A 15,109-nucleotide genomic window follows, 5' to 3' on the forward strand; every position below is an offset into this window, starting at 1 on the left:
TGCATATCACGACATCATATTATGGATTATGGAGAGTTTGCGTAGGATGTTCTGCATGTTGCGTGATTTGATTTCTAGCAAGGAATTGTGTCATACCCATGTCAAGCCATACCATAATCTATCTATAAATCCAGCAATCTGGAACATCCTACACATGAGTGAGAATCTCCAACTCCAAATATTGTTGACAATGATTTCTCCAGCTGGGTGACTGGTAGCTCAGCCAGTTGGTGCACAGGTCCTGTCCTGTCTTGCATGTCTCCCTTCTACCTGTCCTCGGTTTCCCGTCTCTCTAATTTACAATAATACATGGCACAACACATTTCACTCTCCAGTGTCTTTATAAGGGTATTGTTGCAGATCCATATTTCTGAGGCGCTGCAGATCCTTAGCCTGGAGGCTCATCATCTGGGACAGTTGATTAAATGCAATCTCTTTGGCTTTCAGGGTATCTTGGAAGTGGTGAAGTTGTTTCTGGAGTTGCCTGTTCTTAGCCAAAGCCTTGTTTTCTCGAGCTAGTTCCTGGTTGGGGTACAGTTGGTTCTGGAGTTGCCCATTATTCTTAACCAAAGGTTTGTTTTCTCCAGCTAGTCCCTGTGTCTCCTGAACCAATTTCTCCTCCTCCATTAAGGAAGGAGTCTCTTCGGTTCTCAGTTGCTCCTGGATGTGAAGTAGTTCATACTTAACCCGTCTATTCTCCTCTTTGTGGTGAAGTTGTTTCTGGAGTTGCCTGTTCTTAGCCAAAGCCTTGTTTTCTCGAGCTAGTTCCTGGTTGGGGTACAGTTGGTTCTGGAGCCCATTATTCTTAACCAAAGGTTTGTTTTCTCCAGCTAGTCCCTGTGTCTCCTGAACCAATTTCTCCTCCTCCATTAAGGAAGGAGTCTCTTCGGTTCTCAGTTGCTCCTGGATGTGAAGTAGTTCATACTTAACCCGTCTATTCTCCTCTTTGAGTGTTTCTGTCTGAGAGCTGTCGCCGACCATCTTTGCGTTCTCCTGCCAATACATCTGTTTTCTAATGCAACTAATTTAGCTTGTTGAGTATGAATGACTCAAAGTGCCACTGGATGTCATTACATATGCATTGGGTATGACGTAACACAGACCGTTGTCCAAATATGAAGTCTTCAATGCATTTCTGTCAACTCCGAGCACACCACGCCAGAGATCTAAACTCTGATGTTTGGGATTAATTCACTTTTGTTCCTGTAACTGAATGCCTCTCAGCAAAGCAAACAGCGACTGCCAGGAGCTTGACTACACCTATATACCTAATATTTTCGATGGACACCGTCTATTTACAGTAATGCCAACTTGTTTGCCAATATCAAATCCATATGAGAACTCGATGAATAGATTCATAAATGAATCAATAGAAAAATCTAAAAAATATATAATCAAATAATAATTTTAAAACTCTATATCAATCTGGCCAATCACGGGGGGCAAAGATTATGCAGGTCCTTAGCCTGGAGGCTTAATGTGTTAGAAAGGTTATTAAATGCATTCTCTTTGGTTTTCAGGGTATCGTGTAAGCGGTCAAGTTGTTTCTGGATTAGCCGATTCTTCTTAACCATACCCTCATTTTCTCTAACTAGTCCCTCTTTCTCCTCCCCCCATTTCTCTTCCAGGGTTTCCAGGGTATTGTGTAAGTCGTTCAGTTGTTTCTGGAGTTGTGTATTCTTCTTAGCCAAAGCCTCCTTCTCTTCAGCGCTAAGGGTCTCTATATTTCTCAGTTCTTCCTGAATGCAGGACAGTTTGTACTTGAGTTGAACATTCTCCTCTGTGATGAGTTTCCACATGTCATCTTTCTCTGCCAGTCTCCTCTCGTAGTCCTCCTTTTGAATGCGCAGACTCTCTTTAAGGGCGGTGATTTCTTCCTCTGCCTCCACCACTTTTTGGACTTGTAGCCTCCTACAATTAACCAGTTCATCCTGGATGTGACCCAGTTCGTACTTGAACTGTCTATTCTCCTCTTTGACGAGTGCTTCGGTCTGAGCGCTGTCACCGACCATCTTCACGTCCTCCTGCTCATACATCTGCTCTACAATGTTGTTAAGCCTAAGAGCTGAATATCTCAGATCCTTAACGGTTAATAGAGGTTATTTTGTACAAAAGACTCAAATTGTCACTGGATGTCCTTATTATGCATATTGGGTGTGACGTAATACAGACCTAGCACAGACTGTTGTCTTTCTTGCTTTGCTGTTAACTCTGAGTAAAATGTCTGCCAGAGATCTAAACTTTGACGTGATGCTGGAATTAACGTTTACATGTAAGGAAATGCCTTTTCAAATATTTTTCACACCTACATCGCACCACCGATCCAACTGATATGCCCATTTATGGAGATCTCTGCATCTGTTAGTCCTTGTCCCTTTTATGACCATATATGGAGATCCCTTATTTCATCAGGATATGCCCATATATGGGCAAGCCCCCTTTTGTGCCCATGTATGGAGCTGACTGATTTGTTTGCGCCTGATGCCATGACGACACATTGAGGTGTGCCTATTTGGGCGTAGCTGTATTGGGAACTCCTTATATGCTTATGGCTGAGTCATAGTGACATGAGCGTGATGACGTGGTCCGCCCGCTCCATTGGCCAATTTTAATATAGGAAGCAGAGCAGATGCTACTGTGGCAGCAAAGATGTTTGCAAATTAAACCACAAAGCTCTTAAGCAAAAAATGTAATAAACTATATCAAGGTTGTTGAATTACAAGGCTGCAATTGGCAGATTGTGCCTGATAATACACACCGGGGAGCCCTTGTACCTCCAGATAAATTGGCACTCCATCCCACGATTGTGTCACTTCACTTGCCAGAGAGAGGTGACCACTGCCCTTAATCCTAGTCCAGGGACGACCTGTCCAATAGATTTATTCCTACACAGTTAGTGCAAGTTAAGGAGGCTGCTTTTACATGTGATGTCTGGACCTTTGTGGCACAGGACCACTGTGTCACAGTTACTGTGCACTACATCAGTAATAATGGTCACATTAAATTAAGCAGAAGCGAAACCATTCCTCTATTGTTAATAATAAATAACATAGTGAAAATAGCACGATTAACATCCCCCATTGCTAATTGGGAATGTTAATGCGTTGTGAGCTTGTAGATCAGCCATTTGCATTATTTTTGTATGATGAAGCAGCATATTCATTTATTAATGTATGAGTCACAGACAGGCCTGGCAGTTGGAGATGAGATAATGGGCTTTTTGTAGGCATTACAGATAAACACTATAAAGTTGAAGTTGCCACAGTACACAATGCCAGCAATATGGATGTTGAATCTCAAGTTCATGAAAGTGGGCCGCTTCGCCCCTTTCCCTAAACCTGGCGGCACAGAAGGTTTAAAGCATCAGTGCCGTTACAAAGTGGTGTGCCAAACTCTGAGCTGTCGTGGTGTGGCTGAAGAGGTCCACCAAGTGTTGCTATAAGTGCAAATATCTCTACACCTTGCAATTCCTTCAGCATCAGGACACGGAGGAAGGAGCAGGTGACTGGACAAGGCAGGGGAACACGTAAGTTCCTGTTATATACAGTATGTGTGCAATTTAGGTTTTGGTGTGACTATTGTCATGGCAGACCCCAGAACAGTATTTGTGGCAAGTTTGGTGCAAACTGGAGCAATGGTGCGCCTGTGGCCTCCATGGACAGGGCCCCTGGGGGGCACACATGGACCCTGGTGTGACTACAGTATATGGCAGACCCCTAAACAGTGTTTGTGCCCAGTTTGGTGTGGATCACCTTCGTCACCCCCTTTTTACTCTTGTCATTTGCAGCGCTGCCGTTACACAGATTGTTTGAGCCAACAGTCTGTCTGGAGAGACTAAAGTTAAGCTAACAAAACCAGAAACTAAAGAGTTGGTTTGTTTACCTAATCATTCCCTTAAACCAAGGTTAACCATCCAAGTTTCAACTCATGCCTAGTTGTAGTAGTAGTAGTAATTGTACTTTTATTTCTATTTTGTATTATTTGTTTATCTGGGTGATAATACATTGATAACACTCAGGTGTTAGCTGCCTCATTCTGCTTTTAGGTTACTGATGCAGCCTGGTGGCCAGAGAGAAAAAAAAAACTATCATTCTATGTTTCCACAGATAGCATTGTAGCATTGTATTCCAGGAAAGGACAAACTCTAAAATACCATCGCAACTACATAACAACAACTATTTAAAAAAAAAAACTAAGTTCAGCACAAGACATGATGGCAAGGCAAGTTTATTTGTTTAGCACATTTCAACAACAAGGCAATTCAGTGTGCTTCACATGCAACAATATTAGCATACAGACAGGCCGGATCTACCATATGGGCACGTGCCCAGGGGCACCTGGGCATCAGGGGGCACAAAAAAAATGTTTTTTTGCAGTTATCTATTACAAATGAAATAAATAAATGTCAAATGTAAAAAAAAAAATCTCGAACGCGCGAATCGGGCACCCGCATGAGGGGGGGGGGGGGGGGGGGGCATTGCAGTTCCAATGAGGTGTTAATCCAGCCCTGCACCCAAAACAATATGTATTTGGCCGCGAACCCCCATATGAAATTGTTTTGATATGCCAGGGACCCCCAGAAGAGAAGATTTGTGTTCAAAATGCAAAAAAACGTTTTCAAACACTTTTTCAAAATTTTCAGTACAGTACAGTAGGCTACAAGCTCGCAGCGCGGCACGAAGTGACACTATGTGAGCTTGTCTGCTATTTTTGAGAACCACTGTTCTAAATCCTAACAGTTTTCTGAAAAACCTATGTTGCTATACAGTATATATAGTTAAAATCTAAAATGCTTTCCCGGTTTGAATGGATAAGGACATTTGTACACAACACAAATACAAATTAAAATAAGTTCAATGAAACAAAAATAAGAATTCAACACAAGAAATCAAACAGAAAAATCATCTGGCCATATTGGACACCTTCTCAGGCCACTTCTGGCCCCCTGATCTATCTAAATGGTATTAAAATGGAACAGATGGCTGTTAGATTATTAACATTCTATAGACTCCTCTTTAACTAAATAATACAAATATGAACATAAATTATTCATATTATATTACATTACATTTATTTAAAAATATAAATGAATGTAATGTCTGCATAAAGACCGTGGGCATGATTCTAAAATCACATTTATTAAAATTGCTATTGTTTTTTTTTGATCAATAGACTCAATTTGACGTTCCAATGTGTAACTTTACCAGTTGCTTAACACTAAATACAACAGACCAGTTGAATATAAAATCTGGTATTTGGCATTCAATGAGATGTTTTTTTTCCCTTTTTTTTTGCTTTTCTACCTTTATTGATAGTATTAAGTGGAGACGGACAGGAAACAGGGAGAGAGAGATGGGGAGAGACATGCAGTCGGGATCGGGACTCGAACACGCGATGCACTGTCAGGCTACATGAGAGTCTAGGTGAGATGTTTTCTAAGTTATATAATCAATACAGAATCATGAATAAATAATATTTCAGAGCAAACATTAACATTTCAATAGGTTCTATTCACAGCAGCCATATTATGAAGACATTCACAGGTGTTACCAATGATACTAATGAAGGCTCTGTTCCATTCTGGTCAAACAGAGTCAGGGTGCTGGTATTGTGCATGTTGGCTCACTGGAAACACTCTGTTACACCCTCTTCCAAATGGCCCCTTACGGGTGTGTAACTCTGAGAGTGTACAAATGGAACCAAATATTTGGTTCCATTTGTACACTCTCAGAGGTATGGGGCTCGTGGAAACCACTGTGCTAGACTAAATGGAACAGAGCCTTCATTAGTATCATTGGTAACACCTGTGAAGGAAGTGATAATATGGCTGCTGTGCATAGAGCCTATTGGGTGTAGGAGGTGGATAATGGATGGGGGAGCACTGTCCCAAAAAAGGTTGAGAACCACTGATCTAGCCTGGTAAACCCTCCCTCTGGAAATCGCATTCAAATGGAAATGCGATTTCCAGAGGGAGGGTTTACCAGGCTACCACTGATCTACTGTAACAGGAAACGTATATAACCTTGTTCCCAGACTTATATCATCTCACCCGGAGAAAACCCTGGAAAAGAACTACAATATAGGCGTATTCACAATACGTTGCGACTCATTGTTCAATTAAATTAGTTCAGTTCAATTCAGTTGACAGGGCTTTATTGGCATCAATATTTCAACAATAATGTTGCCAAAGCATCACAATACAATTTGTCCAATTAACTGTCATCATGTAGTTGTACCCACCCACCAGCTAGTTAATACAGTTCACTAGATAACTCTTTCACAGAGCCAACGTCTCAGAGTAATACATGATCTGTCGCTCCATCCACCCACATAGAGCACACCACAGTCTTCTTCTCCACAGTTATCACCACAGTTATTAGGCTCACGATGGCTCCAGTACCTGGAGTAGGAACATTTAATTCATTATAATACCTTTTACATTACATTTAACCATGACCTCAAATGATGTACTAGATATTAGATACAAACTAGAAAGTACTGTTCCTGAAGAAACAGTGTGGGATCGCTAAGAATGTTGATGGTATTGAGTATTTGTAGTTTTATAAGTGTTAAAGTATTAGTAGTGTTAAAGGTTTTAAGGTTTGAAAGGTTTACGGTTTGAAAGGTTTACAGTTTGAAAGGTTTGAAAGGTTTATATTCTAAAGGTTTTAAGAGTTTTAAATGTCTACGGTTCTAAAGGTTTGAAAGGTATTAAAGGTTTTGAAGGTGTTCAAAGTTTTAAAGGTGTTAAAGTATTAGTAGTTTTAAAGGTTTTGATAGTGTTAACAGTGTAAAATGTTGTTTTTAGGGTAAAACAGTGGTTGCAAGGGTCTAAGACGCGGTAGCTATGGTCTAATAAGCGGTTGCTAGGGTCTAATAGGCGTATAATGTTAGTTGAAATGTAGAGTAGAAGAATGTAGGTAAAGTCTTACTTTGGTGTGGTCAGTGGTGTTCCATCTACCCATTTCCACACTCCTTCCTCCTCTCTGTCAGTCAAACCCAGCCACACACTCTGGTCCCAGTTAACAGCTGTGTTACCAAAGTCCTGGACAGAAAAGCTGCTAGTTACTGAAGTACAATAGAGGTTACAATGCACGCACGCACGCACGCACGCACGCACGCACGCACGCACGCACACACACACACACACACACACACACACACACACACACACACACACACACACACACACACACACACACACACACACACACACACACACACACACACACACACACACACACACACACACACCTGTTTTTCTTTGCTGTTTATGACCATCAGGTCAGATTGTTTGGCTCTACAGTATTGTCTGCTCTCCTCCCAGGTTTTCTTCTCAGAAGAGATGTAATAACACACACCACCACCAAATGTAAATCCATGTGATTCTAGCAACAAGAGAATAAAGTTAGACACGGTTTCCCATTTACTCCGATTAATGACAAATTATTATAACAATGAATAAAAACAGTGATGTCTCACTGACCACAGAACCTCCTCTTCAGCTCATCTCGCTCTGCAGTTATGGTGTTATATCTGGACTGTATGTGGTCTAGGTCTTTGGTCAAGTTGTTATATTTGGACTGTAACTCATCATTCTGTTCAGTTATGTTGTTACATATGGACTGTAGATGGTCCAGGAGTTTGGTAAGGTTGTTGTTCTCTTTAGTCAGTTCTGAAACTGTAAGAAGGAAAATCAACAAACTGATGAGTTTTATTTACAACTTTGTTCTGATCTGACCTTCTTAATGAGGTTGTAGTAGCTACTTTTTAACGGCTCTGTCTGTTCATTAATGACGGGGTGCCGTGATTTTCAGTGATCCCCCCCCCCCCCCCCCTAAAACATGATTATCAGGTATTATGGTTGTACTAGGATGAGGATTTTTTTCAAAAAAGTGTACAGAAAGTGTTAAAATTATGTTTTTATGTGGACACGCCTCCAGTTCATTAAGTATACCTGGTTCTCACCTTAGCACCTAAGGTGAGAACTTCACTGAATGTCGCAAACGAGCCACCGTACGCTCAGAACGAGATGACGCAGGTTGCTTGTTTCTTCCATAGAATCTGGCGTCTATGGAAAAACAAGCAACCTGCGTCGTCTCGTTCTGCACGAATGGTCGCTCGTTCGCGACATTCAGTGCATGTTTGAGTATCATGACACTCAACAATGAGCAGGAGTAGAGAAAAAACTAACTTTGCATCTGTTATATTAGGAAAATTTCAGCCTTCCACAGGCTCCCATTATGCCAATAACTCAACGTCCCTTTCAATGTTGGTGAGTGATTAGCGACACATCAAAGATAACACTTAAAATGTGCGGATCTCTCCTTTAAGTGGACTTCACCAATCACATGTGATAACGTATAACTATCAGCTACTTAAAACCAGTCTGCTGTTAAAACCCAAACTAAATTAAAGTTTAGTTTAAAATGCACAACCGTCCACATACAACAAAACTAGAAAAAGTCCTCCTCGGAGCGCAGGTCTCCGCCAGGTCGGGTAGGTTTTTGTGGGCCAGAAATGTTCGGAATTCGCCAATCAGGATCAAAACGGGCCACTGCTGCAAATTTTTGATCTTGATGGAATATGAAAAATCGGACACATCTGTCTTGATCACATGATAGAGATCATGTGTACCGATTTAAGTGATATCTGGGTAAAATCTGAAGGAGTAATATCAAAAAATGTGTTCCACATAAGTCAGCCTCCTGATGGCGCTATAAAGGCAGATGTGAAAAATGCAGGGCAGAGGTTTTTCCTTGGCCTCTAGGGAGTGCACATACAAAGTTAGGTGCACCCTACGCACTGGCAGAGGCAGACACAGTCATACAAATCACTCTGAAACAGCACAAAACTACTGTCTGCGATATGTTTAATATGTTTATGTCATAGATATGACAAAACGTAAGTGTTCTTGTCAATTTAGGGAACCACGGCAGCAGCACAGAAAGTAGTACATCTAAAATACACATAACTCTAAAAAAGAATTCAACATAATAACCAGGGCATGGTCATTAAGCAAAAGAAAAAAGTTAAAGATGATACTTTTTTTTTTTAATCATGAAATGAACAAAATTGTTTAAATGTATTTCTGAATTTGTGTAAGTGAACTATTTTCTTTGTCTGTGTTTGTATCTGTAATGTTTGTTGTGTATGATGTGTATGTTGGGTGTTGGACCCCAGGAAGAATAGCCATGCTTAGTGCAAGTGCTAATGGGGATCCATAATAAAGTAAAGTAAAAGTAAAGTATCACATGATTCAGTCGTTCACTCTCTCTCTCTCTCTCGTCACTGGAAACAAAATAGTTGCACGCACGCACGCACGCACGCCCCCCCCCCCGCCCCCCCCCCCCTCTCTCTCTCTCGCAGTTTGTCTGTCTCGCTCTCTCTGTCCCTCTCAAAAATTGCACAGGGCAGATATGACAAATAAGTTAAATATACAAAGAAATGATTGACATTTGATAATTTTAAAAATAAAATAGCAGAAATAGTTGATCTACAAGCTTGTAGATCTGCTATTTCTGCTTTTATTTATATTGAAAATGTATGAAAATGTTTCAACATGGAAATGATTATGACGATTATGCAAAAATAATTGCGATTATCCCAAACAATTTAGACGATTATGTAATAATTGTGACAGGCCTACGCAGAGAGAGATATATTTTAACTGTTTAATGTTGGTGGTTTTGTTGTCTGTCTTCCTTACTCCTGTCTGTGTTGGGTAGCTAGGTAGAGAGCACAATAATGAAAATACATAATATGAAAATTGACTTACAGAGAGAGAGTCTGAGACCAATGTTGAGCAGAGCTTGAACAACACAAAGCAATCCAAGACCCAATCCAACCAGCCTGTACCGTTTTCTGACTGGACACACACACACACACACACACACACACACACACACACACACACACACACACACACACAGAATAAAGGGGGAGTTTAAAAAGTTGAAAAGTATATATATGCATGTATATATATTTGTACATGTAGTTGTGGTAACATCTCTTACCAGAATGCAGTTTTTGTGGATGTTTCTGCTGAGCCGTTGTCTTGGTCTCAACATTTGCATTGATTATATCATCATCTTCCTCCTCCTCATCATCACCACCATCTTCCTCTTGGATCTCAATGTTTTCGGAATGTAAAGCGACAGCCATTTCTACCTTTATGACTTTAATTCATCTTGCAGGCAGTTGAAATGGTTCACCTCTTCACAGCAGAATGAAAAATAGAGAAGTGTGGTCTTTATTTCATGAAATTATGAGTTGTCATGTCATCCATCCCCTCCCCCTCCTTCCTCCTGTTGTTTCCTCATTCACAGTAGTGGTGAGTTCACACCTCCTCCACCCTCCTCACCCTCCACCCTCTCGACCACTTTCAGTCTCACATAGTGTGATAAACTTCTGTGTAACACATATGTATCTTTTGGCATTTGTATTATTCTCTCTTTATATGAGACTTGTCAAAGTCCAGTCAAATTCATTTATTAAGCACATTTAAAAGCGACTCTCGTTGACCAAAGTGCTATACGGGGCAGGCGCTAAATCCACATACAGTACACTCTACACACACCATACATAAACCATACGACCCAGCTCAAAGACACAAATAAGCAATCAGCAATAAGCACAGTAAGAACATAAATAAACCGAAAAAGCAATAAAAACAAGCAATGTTATATATATATATATAATAATATCAGCCACATCAGGTGGAATCAAAAGCTGGTAAATAAAACAGAATGTTGAGTCTGGACTTAAAGGATCCAGTGTAGGGAGCAGATCTGACAGAGAGAGTAATGTTGATCCACTGTATAGACCCCTTAACATACGACGTCACACTGATAAGAACCAGTATGCGCGCGCAGGCCGGCACCAAATGAAACCCATTCTGTCAGGTCTCGCTAGGACGCGCCTCACTAGCCAACACACAAGGGGAGGTTGAATGAACTGAAACCAGCGCACCCCGAAACAATATGTTGGGAATTAATTGCATGAAACAATCACCTGTGCGTCCAGTCTCAATGGTGGTAAACAAATAATTGGTCGACAGTATAGGAGCTGAGACAGTAAAGGCATGGTCACTATAAGACTCAGTTTAGTCTGTGGGACAACTAGGAGCCCCAAGTCAGCTGTCCTGAGGGACCTGTATCATAACATACTGTAGGAGTGTTGTTTCCTCATAACTTTTTTTGTCAAGGACCCCCCAAATATGTATTTGGCTGCAGACCCCCCATCTGAAAATGTTTTGTACCATGTTTTTGTCAATTGTATGAGTATAGGGCCGGCATAGTGCGAACAAATCTGTCAGTGTCTTGGGCCTACTGGCAGCATGCGCAAGACGTTTGACCCTGATGAGTCTGCGAGATTTGCTCTCTCTCTCTCTCTCTCACACAATAAGTGTCATCTTCAACAGGATGTGGTCTGTCTTATGCTGCATGTCTGAACAATATCTCATATATCTCATATGAACATCAGCTAGAGTATCATTATAAAGTTATAACTTACTAATCATTATACTTTTATATCAATATAGTAAAACAACATTCTTCATGGTCATATATGATGGTGTCTCTTTAGACTGTAGGAAAATATACAGTACCACATGTCCAACTTTCTTTTTATTAATTTGGGACAATTTGAAGAAAATGAATGCCAGAAAATAATACAGTCATGCATATGCTGCAATTAACAGTTATCTATTTTTACAATTCATTTGGGGTTGGTTGGCTGTGGTACCATACAGTCCCACCCCCACCTGATTGCTGAAGTTAAACCTGCACCCATTGTCAAAACTTTGTATGATGTGCCAGTGAAAATGAAGTGATGTAGGTTTGTCACACACATGCTACTCAATGGTGAACAACAAAATGCTTGAACCCCAGCATCCCTATTCAGGGGGGAACGTTTGGCAAAAATAGCAGATCTATAAGCAGCAGATCTGCTATTGGATAAAGTTGCAACTCAGGGCAGTTTATACAAAATATACAACAGAGGGTTTAAGTGGTTGACTGCTTGAAAGCCACATCATTCAGGAAATAGTGAAGCTACCCACAAGCTACTGGGAAATGTAGTTCAGATACTTAGCTTGGTATAGTTAATTAGCTACTTTAGATATGTATCTCAAATTCTTTCCTGGTTTCAATGGGTTAAGGCTACGGCCACTAAAAGCTGCCTGTTGCTGAACGGGTCCAGAAAGAGATTGAGATCTATAAATGTCTGCCTTCTGTCCCACCAGGACAAGACCCTGTGTGTACAGGCCTTGTCAACACAATCTGAGAGGGTTTTCTCATGTGCAGAGGTGTCACATTTTGCCAGACAAAGCAAATATGGTCATATTTCTGCAATATAATTGCTGAAGTTTGAAGCTGTAGTTTGCAGAATAGCAAGAAGAACGCTACCTTGGACTTTATAATGTGAATTTGCATTTAAGTTACTGTAAACTGTTAACAGTTAACATACTGTAAATTTTCCTTGGCAATTAAAAAAAGTTCTGGCACCGTTTAGGGCCCTGGCACCATTTTTTAAAGTACCAGTTTAAGCACTGGTATTGGATAAAATCCAAATGATACCCAACCCCAACACATTATTGTGGGGGTATTTGGATGCAGTGGCCTAGGCTCAGAACCCAGGCGTTTGGTTTTTGTCTAAAATACAACAAAAAACAAATGCAATGGAGGCCTACCTTTTTCACCATTGGCCATGACTATCTATGTCAAAGTATTGCCTCATGCCTCTCTGCATTTAGGGTGATGCATTTCGGTCATTTTGCTAATGGGGGATGGTAAACCCCTTCAAATTCCATACTGGCTATACTGTATCTTGATTTACGGGAAAAACATGTAAAAAATATAAATAATGGAGATACAAAGTAGCTTTAACTTTAAGATTATAAGGCAAACATGTTATGTTTCGCCACACAATACTGACTGCTATTTGCACTACAACGTATTCATTCCACTGCATGAATGTACTTTGCAAATGTTTCATTGATTATTTTTCTGTATATTCTGTGTTTTGGCTGTAGATTATATCCCACCTCAATAACCAGGGAAGGTTCAATTAAATAAATAGATAAATGTTATGAAGGTGCAATTCAAACCACCCTTATTAAGTGTTACACTTTATTACGTACTAATATATCAGTAAATAATTAAGTAAAGAAATACTGCTGTTGGTCTATGAAGCCAAATCTGCAGTCGTATTTCTGCTGTTAGATATGCTGCACATATTCTAGGTAGATCTCTGCAAAATGTAAATCACTGCAGACATCCAATCAACATACTATTGAGTGGATCTGTAGTAAGTCCTATAGTTTGACTAATACCCCTGTTTTGTGTGCTAATGTGCCAACACTACATTAGCAGCATGAGATGAGCTGTGGTCTGCTTTTGTGGGGACACATACAATACAAACACACAACAAACAAAAAAGTAAACTATAGGCAAAGGACGAGGGGTAAGGCACTGACCATATCGAGTGCCATGAGTCATGAAATTTTGAATGCAACTCCTGGCATCTTGTATGTCTCCTCTCTGCCACCAGCTTGCTGACTTTCTACACATTCCCATCTAAAGAATTTGTAAACACCAATTAATATAGTTTGTTTTTAAAATACTTTCAGCCAAAGGGCAGCTTTGGTTATAGAAGAAAAGGATAATTCAGCCACCATACGGCTTTAGCGATGTGGATCTCTGCATCATGTTGCCAGGTTATGATGTCACTACTATAAGATCAGTTCTATAACATCATTTGGACAAAGTTTCAGTCCAATCCGTCAGACATCGATTCCAGTATAAATTTAAAGTTTTATTTTTTTATATATATTATACATTTCAAATTTCAAAACCGCACAGGAAATGTGGCGCTGATGGATCCAGCGTTTTGCGAAATGAGCCCTAGACAGACACACAGACAGACCCCCCACACACAGACAGCTCGCCTCGGAGGAGACACGCCGTAAAAAAGGCAGTGAATATTCAGCCATCAGACTTCGGCTTTGGTAAGAAAAAAGATAAAAGGCAGTGTATAGTTAGCGATAGGACAGTTTTTAATTTAAAAAAAAGGCAGGGGATAGCCTTCGGACGGCTTTGGTAAAGGGAAGATTATAAGTAAACAAACCTCATTCCTTAACCGAACCAAACTGCAACCTTTAACCATGGCGCCCTGACCAATCGAATGCAAAGGGCGCAATGGCTTAATATCCACTACCTACGAAAACAATGTGTGGACCACCAATTCTTTAGGGACTACCTGTCGGTTGTGGATAACAGTTGATAACGGGAGGCATGCGATAATCCGACAGACCTTTTCTCCGACTATGTGGCATCCGCGTGCGGTTAGGGTTAGGGTGCGGGTTTGGTTCGGGTTTAGTATTGAAACGTCGGAGCGCTGCGCTGTCGGAGGAATGCGCTGTCGGACTAACGTACTGCACCTGTTGATAACACCTGGGCTAGAAGGGTCGGAGCCCTTCATGTATGGCTCTTCTGAAGAGCTTCAGTCCAGATAATGAAGTGAGGCCAGTGCCACAGTTACAGGACACCACAAGGGGCTTTATCAAGCCCCCAGAGTCTCCTGGTGGCCGACTCTGGAAGTGCAGCTGAGGCCCTATACATGAACGAGCGAAAACGGTTTCCAATGGGCTCGACTCACAAGCTTGCATACGGAGGTGACACTACTGTGCCTGTGAGACATAACTCTAAACGAAACGACGCGGAAGGCCCCGTGACGTCATCGTCCTCAAACACGGCAGAATGGGGGAAAAGGGAGTATGCGCTGGGCGAGCAACTCCATAGAAGTGAATGGGTCGGGATTTCTGGTTACCACTCTAGTTCGTTTATAGCTCTATGGGCTTCATGCACACAGGCACAACGCAGCACGTCGGTGATGACTCATACTTTTCAGGAGGAAATCACGATAACCACATAGCCAACTTATTTTGGCTTTAGGATCGCGAGGCAGCAGGCCAACTTAAACACAGTGCTATGATGACTCTCCCGCAGGTCGATTAGATCAACAATTTGCCGTTATAGATCCTTAAACAGGCATGATATTCCGGCTGGGTGCATGGTGGCCCAGTCAGGACCCGAGTTCGAATGCATGT

At 41.1% G+C, this 15,109-nt stretch overlaps 1 protein-coding gene across 1 annotated transcript; it reads right to left on the bottom strand.

Annotated features, from left to right (window-relative positions):
- Nucleotides 1–5,997: 5,997 nt before the first annotated feature.
- LOC311061545 (uncharacterized protein) lies at nucleotides 5,998–10,202 on the bottom strand. The gene is made up of 6 exons (XM_084080202.1): nucleotides 10,017–10,202; nucleotides 9,779–9,868; nucleotides 7,487–7,681; nucleotides 7,255–7,388; nucleotides 6,933–7,045; nucleotides 5,998–6,400 (listed from the first exon to the last, which is right to left on the bottom strand). Exons 1-6 carry the CDS (start codon nucleotides 10,162–10,164, stop codon nucleotides 6,265–6,267), a joined length of 816 nt encoding a protein of 271 aa, XP_083936328.1. The 5' UTR covers nucleotides 10,165–10,202; the 3' UTR covers nucleotides 5,998–6,264.
- Between the last annotated feature and the right edge of the window lie 4,907 nt (nucleotides 10,203–15,109).

The sequence above is a fragment of the Gymnoscopelus microlampas genome (assembly GCF_963454915.1).
Source record: "Gymnoscopelus microlampas genome assembly, chromosome: 2".
In the NCBI taxonomy this organism is placed as follows: Eukaryota; Metazoa; Chordata; class Actinopteri; order Myctophiformes; family Myctophidae; genus Gymnoscopelus; species Gymnoscopelus microlampas.

Excerpts from the sequence above, each read along its gene's own strand:
- LOC311061545 (XM_084080202.1), bottom strand. The coding sequence starts at position 10,164 with ATGGCTGTCGCTTTACATTCCGAAAACATTGAGATCCAAGAGGAAGAT. Across the intron at positions 9,869-10,016 it reads TCCACAAAAACTGCATTCTG|TCAGAAAACGGTACAGGCTG; the intron begins GTAAGAGATGTT and ends GTGTGTGTCCAG. Across the intron at positions 7,389-7,486 it reads GCTGAAGAGGAGGTTCTGTG|AATCACATGGATTTACATTT; the intron begins GTCAGTGAGACA and ends TCTTGTTGCTAG.